Source organism: Salmo salar, chromosome ssa17 (genome assembly GCF_905237065.1).
Source record: "Salmo salar chromosome ssa17, Ssal_v3.1, whole genome shotgun sequence".
NCBI lineage: Eukaryota > Metazoa > Chordata > Actinopteri > Salmoniformes > Salmonidae > Salmo > Salmo salar.
Window position 1 is genome coordinate 57605032 of NC_059458.1, and position 13544 is coordinate 57618575.

The 13544-nt window shown below is 43.6% G+C and overlaps 1 protein-coding gene across 1 annotated transcript in view; it reads right to left on the bottom strand.

Annotated features, from left to right (window-relative positions):
- LOC106576170 (cadherin-like and PC-esterase domain-containing protein 1) overlaps positions 1-13544 on the bottom strand; it is an 81511-nt gene that overhangs the window by 7511 nt on the left and 60456 nt on the right. Inside the window, exons 15-16 of the mRNA XM_014153135.2 lie at positions 1677-1794; positions 280-416 (exon numbers count right to left, since the gene is read on the bottom strand). Of these exons, the coding sequence (XP_014008610.2) occupies positions 280-416; positions 1677-1794 (255 nt within the window). The remainder of the gene's footprint in view (positions 1-279; positions 417-1676; positions 1795-13544) is intronic.

Below are 13544 nucleotides of genomic sequence, written 5' to 3' on the forward strand. Positions count from 1 at the left end.
GATTCGAATGGCGGCGAGCTTTACACCACTCCAGTCGACGCTTGGCATAGCGCATGGTGATCTTAGACTTAGGCCATGGAGTGGTGTATGATTGTGTCTCAGTGTAAACAAGGTATGACATGATTGTTATTTTCTTATAAAAATCTCTTTTTGGGCTTAGCTGTGGTTAATTTGCAGTATAAAATTATTTTAATTATGTTCCCGGCCCCACGACCATCCACTTCGACAAAAATCACCCCACTGATGAATTTAGTTGCCTACCCCTGCATTACGGCTTACCTTCCTATACATCATGCAGTCCTGCAGCTGGGGGAGGTCCAGCAAGGGGTGGTAACAGCCCTCGGGTTGCCAGGCAACCTCTCTCCAGTCACAGGTCCGGTTGTCGGCACAGCTGAGGCAAGGAACCACCCAACGACCTGGGGAGAGAAAAAGAGAGGGAGGGAAAGAAATGGAGAGAGAAGAAGGACAGGCAATCAGACAACCAGAAGTGAATAAAGTGGTCACCGTAAATTCCGGACTATAAGCAGCAACTTTTTTCCCAGGCTTTGAACCTCGTGGCTTAAACAATGACGCGGCTAACATATGGATTTTTCTCGTTTTCAATTTTTTTTTCTCCAAAAAATCACATTCTGTGACGTGCTGAGTTTTTTGGCGGCATGAAGCTTTCATTAGACCAATGAAATTGCCGAACGGGTTACGGTCAAACAACTTTTTTGTTTACTGTTTAGATTAAATCGAGCGCTCTCAAACTTCCCATCATTCTGATTACGGTAGTCATTTTGTCACCCTCATCATGGCAAAGACACGGAGAAATGCATATGATGCAGCTTTCAAGTTGAAGGCGATTGATCTGGCTGTTGGAAAAGGAAATAGAGCTGCTGCACGGCAGCTTGGTCTTAATGAGTCAATGATAAGATGTTGGAAACAGCAGCGTGAGGAATTGACTCAGTGCAAAAAGACAACTAAAGCTTACTGCAAATTTTTTATTTTTTGTTACAAGCCGTGTTTCGTTAAATCCTATTTATTTTTGTTACAAGCCGTGTTTCGTTAAAGCCTATTTATTTTTGTTACAAGCCGTGTTTCGTTAAAGCCTGTGTAAAGTTAATTTGTTTCAATGTACCGGTAGGCACCTGCGGCTTATAGACATGTGCGGCTTATTTATGTTCAAAATATATATATATTTTTTAATTCAGTGGGTGCGGCTTATATTCAGGTGCGCTTAATAGTCCGGAAATTACGGTAATTGTTCCTGCTCCAAAAAACATTTTTAAATATAGATATTTCCATTAACAAAACATAGACAGATTTCTCACCAGCAAAGGTTCACATTGTGCAAGTTATAATTCTCCACACACACGTCACATTGCTCTCCCTGCTGACATTTATTATCTGCCCTGCAGGGTTGGATATTGGGTTTTAATAGCTGAGTTTAACCTCTGACCTTTTGCACTTAAATCAAAGGGCATAGTGTGCTGGCCACTTAAATCAGCCTTGTACATATACACACACAGCAAGGTTTCATATGGACATCTGGGCACGCGTGCATAACATTTCAAAGTAGAACATTTCTGAGGAGTGATTTTTTTTCTGACAGTAATTCACAAAGCCTTTCAGCTATGTATGAAACGTTATCTATGAAAACAATGTGAAGTGATATCTTTAGGGAGGAAACAGACCTGGCACATCCCCGGATGTGCAGGGCCGCGTTGGGGCCTGGGGCTCGCCTGGAGAGAGTGGCCCAGGGAGGGGCTCCAAACCACAGGGCTGATCTGGTTGCACCACCAGGCCACAGTCCTGTGTAGACACAGGGAGAAATAGATGAGATTATGAGGGATGGTCCATCGTACTGGGAGGCTGAGGGAACTTCATCATGTTGAGTTGATGTTGTTAACTAGTATCCATTCAGTGCCATTGTTGTAGTATCCATTCAGTGCTATTGTTCAAGTATCCATTCAGTGCTATTGTTCTAATACCCATTCTGTGCTATTGTTCAAGTATCCATTCAGTGCTATTGTTCTAATACCCATTCTGTGCTATTGTTCAAGTATCCATTCAGTGCTATTGTTCTAGTATCCACTCAGTGCTATTGTTCTAGTATCCACTCAGTGCTATTGTTCTAGTATCCACTCAGTGCTATTGTTCTAGTATCCACTCAGTGCTATTGTTCTAGTATCCATTCAGTGCTATTGTTCTAGTATCCACTCAGTGCTATTGTTCTAGTATCCACTCAGTGCTATTGGTCTAGTATCCACTCAGTGCTATTGTTCTAGTATCCATTCAGTGCTATTGTTCTAGTATCCACTCAGTGCTATTGTTCTAGTATCCATTCAGTGCTATTGTTCTAGTATCCATTCAGTGCTATTGTTCTAGTATCCACTCAGTGCTATTGTTCTAGTATCCATTCAGTGCTATTGTTCTAATACCCATTCAGTGCTATTGTTCTAGTATCCACTCAGTGCTATTGTTCTAGTATCCATTCAGTGCTATTGTTCTAATACCCATTCTGTGCTATTGTTCAAGTATCCATTCAGTGCTATTGTTCTAATACCCATTCTGTGCTATTGTTCAAGTATCCATTCAGTGCTATTGTTCTAATACCCATTCTGTGCTATTGTTCTAGTATCCACTCAGTGCTATTGTTCTAATACCCATTCAGTGCTATTGTTCTAGTATCCATTCAGTGCTATTGTTCTAATACCCATTCTGTGCTATTGTTCAAGTATCCATTCAGTGCTATTGTTCTAATACCCATTCTGTGCTATTGTTCAAGTATCCATTCAGTGCTATTGTTCAAGTATCCATTCAGTGCTATTGTTCTAATACCCATTCAGTGCTATTGTTCTAGTATCCATTCTGTGCTATTGTTCAAGTATCCATTCAGTGCTATTGTTCTAGTATCCACTCAGTGCTATTGTTCTAGTATCCATTCAGTGCTATTGTTCTAGTATCCACTCAGTGCTATTGGTCTAGTATCCACTCAGCGCTATTGTTCTAGTATCCATTCAGTGCTATTGTTCTAGTATCCACTCAGTGCTATTGTTCTAGTATCCATTCAGTGCTATTGTTCTAGTATCCATTCAGTGCTATTGTTCTAGTATCCACTCAGTGCTATTGTTCTAGTATCCATTCAGTGCTATTGTTCTAATACCCATTCAGTGCTATTGTTCTAGTATCCACTCAGTGCTATTGTTCTAGTATCCATTCAGTGCTATTGTTCTAATACCCATTCTGTGCTATTGTTCAAGTATCCATTCAGTGCTATTGTTCTAATACCCATTCTGTGCTATTGTTCAAGTATCCATTCAGTGCTATTGTTCTAATACCCATTCTGTGCTATTGTTCTAGTATCCACTCAGTGCTATTGTTCTAATACCCATTCAGTGCTATTGTTCTAGTATCCATTCAGTGCTATTGTTCTAATACCCATTCTGTGCTATTGTTCAAGTATCCATTCAGTGCTATTGTTCTAATACCCATTCTGTGCTATTGTTCAAGTATCCATTCAGTGCTATTGTTCAAGTATCCATTCAGTGCTATTGTTCTAATACCCATTCAGTGCTATTGTTCTAGTATCCATTCTGTGCTATTGTTCAAGTATCCATTCAGTGCTATTGTTCTAGTATCCACTCAGTGCTATTGTTCTAGTATCCATTCAGTGCTATTGTTCTAATACCCATTCAGTGCTATTGTTCTAGTATCCACTCAGTGCTATTGTTCTAATACCCATTCAGTGCTATTGTTCTAGTATCCATTCAGTGCTATTGTTCTAGTATCCATTCAGTGCTATTGTTCTAGTATCCATTCAGTGCTATTGTTCTAGTATCCATTCAGTGCTATTGTTCTAGTATCCATTCAGTGCTATTGTTCTAGTATCCACTCAGTGCTATTGTTCAAGTTGTTGTCACGATGAAACACAGTAATGCAAATGGCAGGTTGGGGTAGATTTATGACCATATGAATTTATTTAACAATTCAACTCATCTGACCATTTCTACAACCATATAGATGATGGAAATCTCCATTGTCAAAGGCTTTCATAGCTGTAGCTGTGTACTGATAGGAATGATCACGATTCCCCCTCTCTGTTTGAGTCACTGACCACTGAGTCATCCCTATGTCTCAATTTGTATTTTATTTAACCCTTATTTACCAGGTAATGGTAATGACCTTTCTGCCATTCCCTCGATCACCGTGTTTCCATCTCTCCTTTGGGCCCTCTCTATTGTGACAATCTTTCACTTCTTTACTCATCTCATTTCTCTCCATCTCCCTCTCACCCTTCTTTGTCTCTTCTCTTCGGTATTAGAGAGCTTGGCGGTAGGTGCTGTGTCCCACTCTTTGAGGTTGGTGGTGGTGGGGGGTCAAATGGTTGGAGGTGAGCGGTCAGAGGTAACACAAACCTAACCAGATGAATGACAGCGGCTGGGAAGCTACGTATCCCAGGGGCCCCGTAGGAGCCGCCCGACCGTCTGGCACTGAGTACAGAGACACCGTCAGGCACCTCCCCTTACCATCGGGCTTGCGGCGCGACTGAACCTCACACACACAAACATAGATGCTCTCCACACACACACACCTAGATACATGTACACTTTCCTTTTCAAGCGGGCCATGAAGGAACTGAACCTCACACACCCCCACACACACCCAACCTCCCAACCTCCCTTCCTCCTTCTGAGGGTCTTCAGTTCACACGTCCACACCACATTCCCCACGGCTCCGGCGCAGCTCTCAACAAAGTGCCACAAGACAACTTAACAGGGATTTTCTTGTTCGTACCTGTGCACAGTGTACACACCACAAACACAGAGGCCCTGGGGTCTGAGGGAGCCGCCTGGGGCCACGGCCCAACCGCCGTTATGGAGGAAACGCACCGCGGCCACCTTTCATCCTTCCCTCCATCCCTCTTCTTAAAACGGACCGGAGAGTCTTGCTGCCACATAAAAAAGATCTGTATATACAGTATATATATATATATATAGAGAGAGAGAGAGAGCTCAATCGCACTGAGGCCAAGGTCACCTCTTTATTTTTTTCTCTGCACTTTCTCCATCTTTTCCCTCTCTTTTTCTCAACCTCCCTCTTTCTTTTACAGTGGCAGGTACGCACATATACCAGTGTTTTATCTGATGTCAAGTTCTCTCTCCCCCTCCTTAAAATGAATTCTAGAACAGGGAGCTTTAATAGCATCCCCCCTGCCACCAGCCCTCAGTGAAAACCTCTGATTCATGAACCATCAATTCTCAGCCAGGTTCAGAGCAGTACTTCAGAGGAGAATGTAGGGTGCGTGTGTGTCTGTGTGTGTGTGTGTGTGTCTGTGTGTGGGTTGACTTGGTTATAAGGTTCTGAGTCCAACACTACAGTAATCTGTATTGATCAAAGAGCTATGCTAACCAACCTCGAAAAAGGGAGTGCTAATCCCCGACACACACACACACACACACACACACACACACACACACACACACACACACACACACACACACACACACACACACACACACACACACACACACACACACACACCACACACAGAACTAATCCGACTGGGATCTCCATTAGATCATAGCTGCTTGTCTTTGTGCCAAGAGGCCTTGTTAAGACACAACTACCTGCTTTTGTTGGAGCAGACACAAAGCCTGGTCAATCTACTGATCAGACTCCAATCCTCCAGGACCAAAAGGATCCTACTCATTAGAGAAGCCAGCTTACTAGGGAGACAAGGAGCCTCCGTTCACCTCAAGTAGGGGTTGAGATCGGAACCAAAAGTTAATTGGGGGAAAAAGGAATAACACACAAAATAATACATATTTGATGGTATAATAAATATTTGGAGAATTCTATGTCTCAAAAGGGTATCAAGTAGTAGCACAAGGTAAACACACCCATAAGAGCGTACAAACACACACTCCGAAAATCACTCCTCTGAAGATAGGCTCGGTCTAATCCTGCCGGAATAAAACAAAACAACTGTATAAAACAATAAAGCTATTGGAGATCTCTTTCACCTCAGTCTTCATGCCGGGTCTCCCAGGGGTTGTTGGCTGCTGTTGAGACGACAGGCCAATCCCTAGAAAGTCTACTGAAATACACTGTACGTTCTGACTACAAGGCAACAGAGTTCTAGAGTTCCTTCAGGGCAGTTCTACTGTAAAGCACTGGATTCTTCTCCTCAGAAAGTCAATTTCATGGTTACAGGAGAGCCGCTGACTCCCAAAGAACACAGTGGAAATAAAATAACTGAACATTCAAAAACGTCAAGCCAGTAAAAAGTGTTGTAAGTATCGTCGTCAAAATACAATAAAAATACCACCCCCTTTTTAGCAAGAGAACTAAAATAACTCTTGGGCTTTATGTTTGATTGACCAGTAAGGATCTTCAGAGTAAATGAAATACAGTATATATAATAATGAGAGGGACCTCCGAGGTAACAGTTCATTTATAACCTATGTTGTGACAGCTTGAACAGCCACCTTAAAGCTGGAATCCAAAAGAAGTTACTGCAAACAACCACCAGTGACCCTGTTTCCCCCTAATGGGTGGTGAGGCGGCCAGTGACCTTGTTTCCCCCTAATGGGTAGTGAGGCGGCCAGTGACCTTGTTTCCCCCTAATGGGTGGTGAGGCGGCCAGTGACCTTGTTTCCCCCTAATGGGTAGTGAGGCGGCCAGTGACCCTGTTTCCCCCTAATGGGTGGTGAGGCGGCCAGTGACCCTGTTTCCCCCTAATGGGTGGTGAGGCGGCCAGTGACCCTGTTTCCCCCTAATGGGTGGTGAGGCGGCCAGTGACGCTGTTTCCCCCTAATGGGTGGTGAGGCGGCCAGTGACCCTGTTTCCCCCTAATGGGTGGTGAGGCGGCCAGTGACCCTGTTTCCCCCTAATGGGTGGTGAGGCGGCCAGTGACCCTGTTTCCCCCTAATGGGTGGTGAGGCGGCCAGTGACCCTGTTTCCCCCTAATGGGTGGTGAGGCGGCCAGTGACCCTGTTTCCCCCTAATGGGTGGTGAGGCGGCCAGTGACCCTGTTTTCCCCTAATGGGTGGTGAGGCGGCCAGTGACCCTGTTTCCCCCTAATGGGTGGTGAGGCGGCCAGTGACCCTGTTTCCCCCTAATGGGTGGTGAGGCGGCCAGTGAACCTCCTGAGACGGCCCGCAGTCCGGACCCTTCGACTACATTCCCCAGTCCGGACCCTTCGACGGTGGCCCGCAGGCCGGACCCTTCGACGGCGGCCCGCAGCCCAGAACCTCCGGCGGCGGCCCGCAGCCCAGAACCTCCGGCGGCGATCTACAGTCCGGTTCCTCCTCCGACGATCCACGGTCCGGTGGCACAGAAGCAGAGGGATCAGTGGGCGGAGCGGGGGTTACGCCCCGAACCGGAGCCGCCTCCTCTGTGGGAGGATCCGCGGGATGAGAACTGCATCAGAGCCGTCATAGACAATATTTACCCACCCTGCCCTCCATTTTTTTTTGGGGGGGGGGGTGTTGTTGTTGTTTTGGGGGGGTACTGTCATGTCCTGACCATAGAAAGATGTTATTTTCTATGGTAGTGTAGGTCAGGGCGTGACAGGTTTTTTTCTCTCTCTATGTTTTCTATTTCTATGTTCAGGTTCTAGTTTTGTATTTCTATGTTGTTTTTTCTATTTCTATGTTCAGGTTTTTGTTTGGGATGATCTCCAATTAGATGCAGCTGGTCCTCGTTGTCTCTAATTGGAGATCATACTTAAGTAGGGGTTTTATCCACCTGGGTTTGTGGGAGATTATCTTTGAGTCAGTGTATGTTTCACCTCTGCGTCACAATCGGACAATTCCCACGGGTGTAAAGGGCTAAAGAGCATTTCATATAATCTGTCATCAATAGGATTTGATCAGATGCTATTAGGCTGTAATCCCATATCCGTCATGCTAAACCCCCAATATTCCATAGGTATTTCTGATCTCCCCACCGTATCCCAACAACAGAAGGAAAATGCTGAACGGTCACGTACACTTAGACAAGTATTCTCTGGCAGACTAGTTGTTTTCTTGCCCTAAAAACGGCACAACATCCATTTTTGTTGAATAGTGTGCATTGCATTGGTTTTTGTTATTCATTTCTTGTGAGAGAGGGGAAAAGAACAAAAGGGTAGAGTATTTTCTGGCTAGAATACTGTTTTCACTTCTACCCTAGTTGAAGTATGTACGCCATTCATTTCATAAATGTTGGCATGTTAACAAGACCGCTGCCTGCCATCTGAGGAAATGTTATTTTAGTTATTGTGGGAAAATTACATTTTACTCTCCGGTGTGGGAATGAATGGGAGGAGGGAGTTAGGGAGGACGAGTGAAAGAGTGGAATATTCAACACATTAGAGAGTGACACACACACACACACACACATATCCCTGTATTGCTTACTACTTCCCTAACAATTAACAAAGCATGCATCTGATCAAACCAGCCTCTCTGTAGCACCGTAGCCCTCACAAACCATTGGCTGTCCCATCAAAATAAATCACAGGTCACTATGCAACTGTTGAACACGGACATGGTCTTGAAGACATAAGCAACCCTTGTTAGAGTGACATTGATTTGACCATAGGAGTAGACCTTATATCGCCAAGTCACCAGTGCAGACAGATAGATTGACCAAGAACCACGCCACAGAACGTGGGAGGATGCAGGTTCCACTAGGTTCCCTCCAGGGCCCTGGGTGTACACGTCTACTTCCCTCTGAGCTTCCCAGATGTCTTCTGATCGTACTCCCAGTGGTCCAAGCGAAAGAGAGGAATCCTACCGCCAGTCACGCACGGAAGAGGACTGTCAAAGAATTTTGGGATGAATATCAACAACTTTGTCATATCATGTGATTGTAATGACAGGGAAAATTGCTGTGGGACACGCTAGAGAAAAATCCGGACTTCTGAGAAGTTTGTTGTATGTACACCAGTCTCCAGCCACTCTAAACACAAAAGTCGAGCATATAAAAAAGTCTAGCAATATCCCAAAGGAGATATGGGATATCGCATGAATAGAGCTATAGGATTAGGAGATCATCGCACGCACGCACGCACGCACGCACGCACACACACACACACACACACACACACACACACACACACACACACTCTGCAGTATAACAGTCTTTCAGAATGGATGTGGTTAGCCATCAGATAAGAGTTCCTTATTACACACAGAGGATTTGACAGCTCTAATGCTCAGACTTCTACCCAGAACCACAGAGGAGCCGTCGCAACATGATACACACACATCCTTATCAATCAGTGACCCGCTAACCCACATACATACATACGCACACACACACACACACACACACACACACACACACACACACACACACACACACACACACACACACACACACACACACACACACACACACACACACACACACACACACACACACACACACACACACACACACACACACACCTCTCCTGCTCTCCTCCTCTCACCAAGGGGCAGAGTAAAACCTGTACAATGCATCACACTGGAATGTATGAACAAACGTATACAACAAAATCATTATAAAGACATGAAGACCTTTTGGTAGGAAGTCCCATGATGGCACTATGAAGTACATGAGACAGAGTGCCAAGTCAAAAGGGGAAATAAACCCAGCCAGATCCCAGAGGAAACAATGGTCAGCCAATCTGGAATGGTCTACCACACAGCGATATCCACACTGCCAAATGTTCAATCACTTGCAGCTCACAAGGACTTTTCCCAGCCTCTCAGTGCAGCCAGTGTAAGATATGTACGCAGATTCCTAGAAGTACAATCACAATTGCTCAAGAATGTTGCGGATTTTAATTCAGGAAATTCAAGGGGGATTAAAAAAACTGTTTCAATTCCAAACTGTTTCAAATTCCATGCCTTCTGTTTCTATGGGAAAACAACGACTTCCTCAACTAGCTTATTAATCTATATCAATTCCCAACTCTCAGCCTGAAAGCACTCTGTTCATAGAGGAAATTTGAACCATCAGAGCCACCATATGGCCATCATGAGACTTTACTACCAATCACATAAACGAATACATCTTCTAATAATGATTGTGTGGTCATTTAAAGTACATTTTAACCATACAGTCCTTCCTCCACATCCACAACAACAACCATGATGTAACCTGGCAACAGATTGACCTCTGGAAACCGCAAGCTGAGAGGACCAGTCCCTATGACTGTGTAAAGATCATCAGAGCATGAGTAGCTAAAGCTAACATGAGCGTTAGCCACAAGCACTAGCCCATACTAAGTGAAATGGAGCCATGAGAGCGCTATAGATCCACTGCAGTGAGGACCAGAACTGGAGAACCTGGGAAACCAAGAGTCTAGGACTGAGTCATCCCAACCCAGAGGTTCAACAAGGGTTTGTTTGTGTCAGGTATTAAACTTCATCTGGTATTGTACTGGTTTTCTGGGACTCAGATCTGTCCAATGGAAAGTTAGGCAGTCCAGTTCTTATGGGCAGCCCATTGCAAGCTTTGTTGTGGTTAGGAGCGTGCAGAAAAAGACACAGAGACAAAGACAGGAACAAAGAGACATAGAAATCGAGATGGAGAGACAGGAATAAAGACAGAGAGAAAGAGGATTAAAGTGAGAGAGAGAAGTCTTGGTAAGTCTTAGTGAGCCAGTCAGTCAGTAGTAGACAGCCCAAACTCAGAGAAGGACATTCAAATCGGTGCGTTGTAATGGCGGGAGAACCAAATGAACAGTGACTGGTGTGGATAATGTGGTTAATGGTACAGTTAGGAGCGAGTGTAGAGCTGCATTTACTAGATCATACACCCCCTTTTCTCTTAAACAGAGCCCGCTACTAATGCCAGCAGCCGGATAAAGTCACAACCACATCTGTAAAGGTTTAACAGCAGTAGGATTCTATGTTTTTACCGATCCAAATCAATGTTTACAGATCTGCACTTAACAGAGTCGGGAGTGTATATGGGAAATATTTCCCATAAGGTGGAGTTACTACACTGATTGAGTGATGATTGTTTCCCATAAGGTGGAGTTACTACACTGATTGAGTGATGATTGTTTCCCATAAGGTGGAGTTACTACACTGATTGAGTGATGATTGTTTCCCATAAGGTGGAGTTACTACACTGATTGAGTGATGAATGTTTCCCATAAGGTGGAGTTACTACACCGATTGAGTGATGATTGTTTCCCATAAGGTGAAGTTACTACACTGATTGAGTGATGATTGTTTCCCATAAGGTGGAGTTACTACACTGATTGAGTGATGATTGTTTCCCATAAGGTGGAGTTACTACACTGATTGAGTGATGATTGTTTCCCATAAGGTGGAGTTACTACACTGATTGAGTGATGATTGTTTCCCATAAGGTGGAGTTACTACACTGATTGAGTGATGATTGTTTCCCATAAGGTGGAGTTACTACACTGATTGAGTGATGATTGTTTCCCATAAGGTGGAGTTACTACACTGATTGAGTGATGATTGTTTCCCATAAGGTGGAGTTACTACACTGATTGAGTGATGATTGTTTCCCATAAGGTGGAGTTACTACACTGATTGAGTGATGATTGTTTCCCATAAGGTGGAGTTACTACACTGATTGAGTGATGATTGTTTCCCATAAGGTGGATTTACTACACTGATTGAGTGATGATTGTTTCCCATAAGGTGGAGTTACTACACTGATTGAGTGATGATTGTTTCCCATAAGGTGGAGTTACTACACTGATTGAGTGATGATTGTTTCCCATAAGGTGGAGTTACTACACTGATTGAGTGATGATTGTTTCCCATAAGGTGGAGTTACTACACTGATTGAGTGATGATTGTTTCCCATAAGGTGGAGTTACTACACTGATTGAGTGATGATTGTTTCCCATAAGGTGGAGTTACTACACTGATTGAGTGATGATTGTTTCCCATAAGGTGGAGTTACTACACTGATTGAGTGATGATTGTTTCCCATAAGGTGGAGTTACTACACTGATTGAGTGATGATTGTTTCCCATAAGGTGGAGTTACTACACTGATTGAGTGATGATTGTTTCCCATAAGGTGGAGTTACTACACTGATTGAGTGATGATTGTTTCCCATAAGGTGGAGTTACTACACTGATTGAGTGATGATTGTTTCCCATAAGGTGGAGTTACTACACTGATTGAGTGATGATTGTTTCCCATAAGGTGGAGTTACTACACTGATTGAGTGATGATTGTTTCCCATAAGGTGGAGTTACTACACTGATTGAGTGATGATTGTTTCCCATAAGGTGGAGTTACTACACTGATTGAGTGATGATTGTTTCCCATAAGGTGGAGTTACTACACTGATTGAGTGATGATTGTTTCCCATAAGGTGGAGTTACTACACTGATTGAGTGATGATTGTTTCCCATAAGGTGGAGTTACTACACTGATTGAGTGATGATTGTTTCCCATAAGGTGGAGTTACTACACTGATTGAGTGATGATTGTTTCCCATAAGGTGGAGTTACTACACTGATTGAGTGATGATTGTTTCCCATAAGGTGGAGTTACTACACTGATTGAGTGATGATTGTTTCCCATAAGGTGGAGTTACTACACTGATTGAGTGATGATTGTTTCCCATAAGGTGGAGTTACTACACTGATTGAGTGATGATTGTTTCCCATAAGGTGGAGTTACTACACTGATTGAGTGATGATTGTTTCCCATAAGGTGGAGTTACTACACTGATTGAGTGATGATTGTTTCCCATAAGGTGGAGTTACTACACTGATTGAGTGATGATTGTTTCCCATAAGGTGGAGTTACTACACTGATTGAGTGATGTTTGTTTCCCATAAGGTGGAGTTACTACACTGATTGAGTGATGATTGTTTCCCATAAGGTGGAGTTACTACACTGATTGAGTGATGATTGTTTCCCATAAGGTGGAGTTACTACACTGATTGAGTGATGATTGTTTCCCATAAGGTGGAGTTACTACACTGATTGAGTGATGATTGTTTCCCATAAGGTGGAGTTACTACACTGATTGAGTGATGATTGTTTCCCATAAGGTGGATTTACTACACTGATTGAGTGATGATTGTTTCCCATAAGGTGGAGTTACTACACCGATTGAGTGATGATTGTTTCCCATAAGGTGGAGTTACTACACCGATTGAGTGATGATTGTTTCCCATAAGGTGGAGTTACTACACCGATTGAGTGATGATTGTTTCCCATAAGGTGGAGTTACTACACCGATTGAGTGATGATTGTTTCCCATAAGGTGGAGTTACTACACCGATTGAGTGATGATTGTTTCCCATAAGGTGGAGTTACTACACCGATTGAGTGATGATTGTTTCCCATAAGGTGGAGTTACTACACCGATTGAGTGATGATTGTTTCCCATAAGGTGAAGTTACTACACTGATTGAGTGATGATTGTTTCCCATTAGGTGGAGTTACTACACTGATTGAGTGATGATTGTTTCCCATAAGGTGGAGTTACTACACTGATTGAGTGATGATTGTTTCCCATAAGGTGGAGTTACTACACTGATTGAGTGATGATTGTTTCCCATAAGGTGGAGTTAC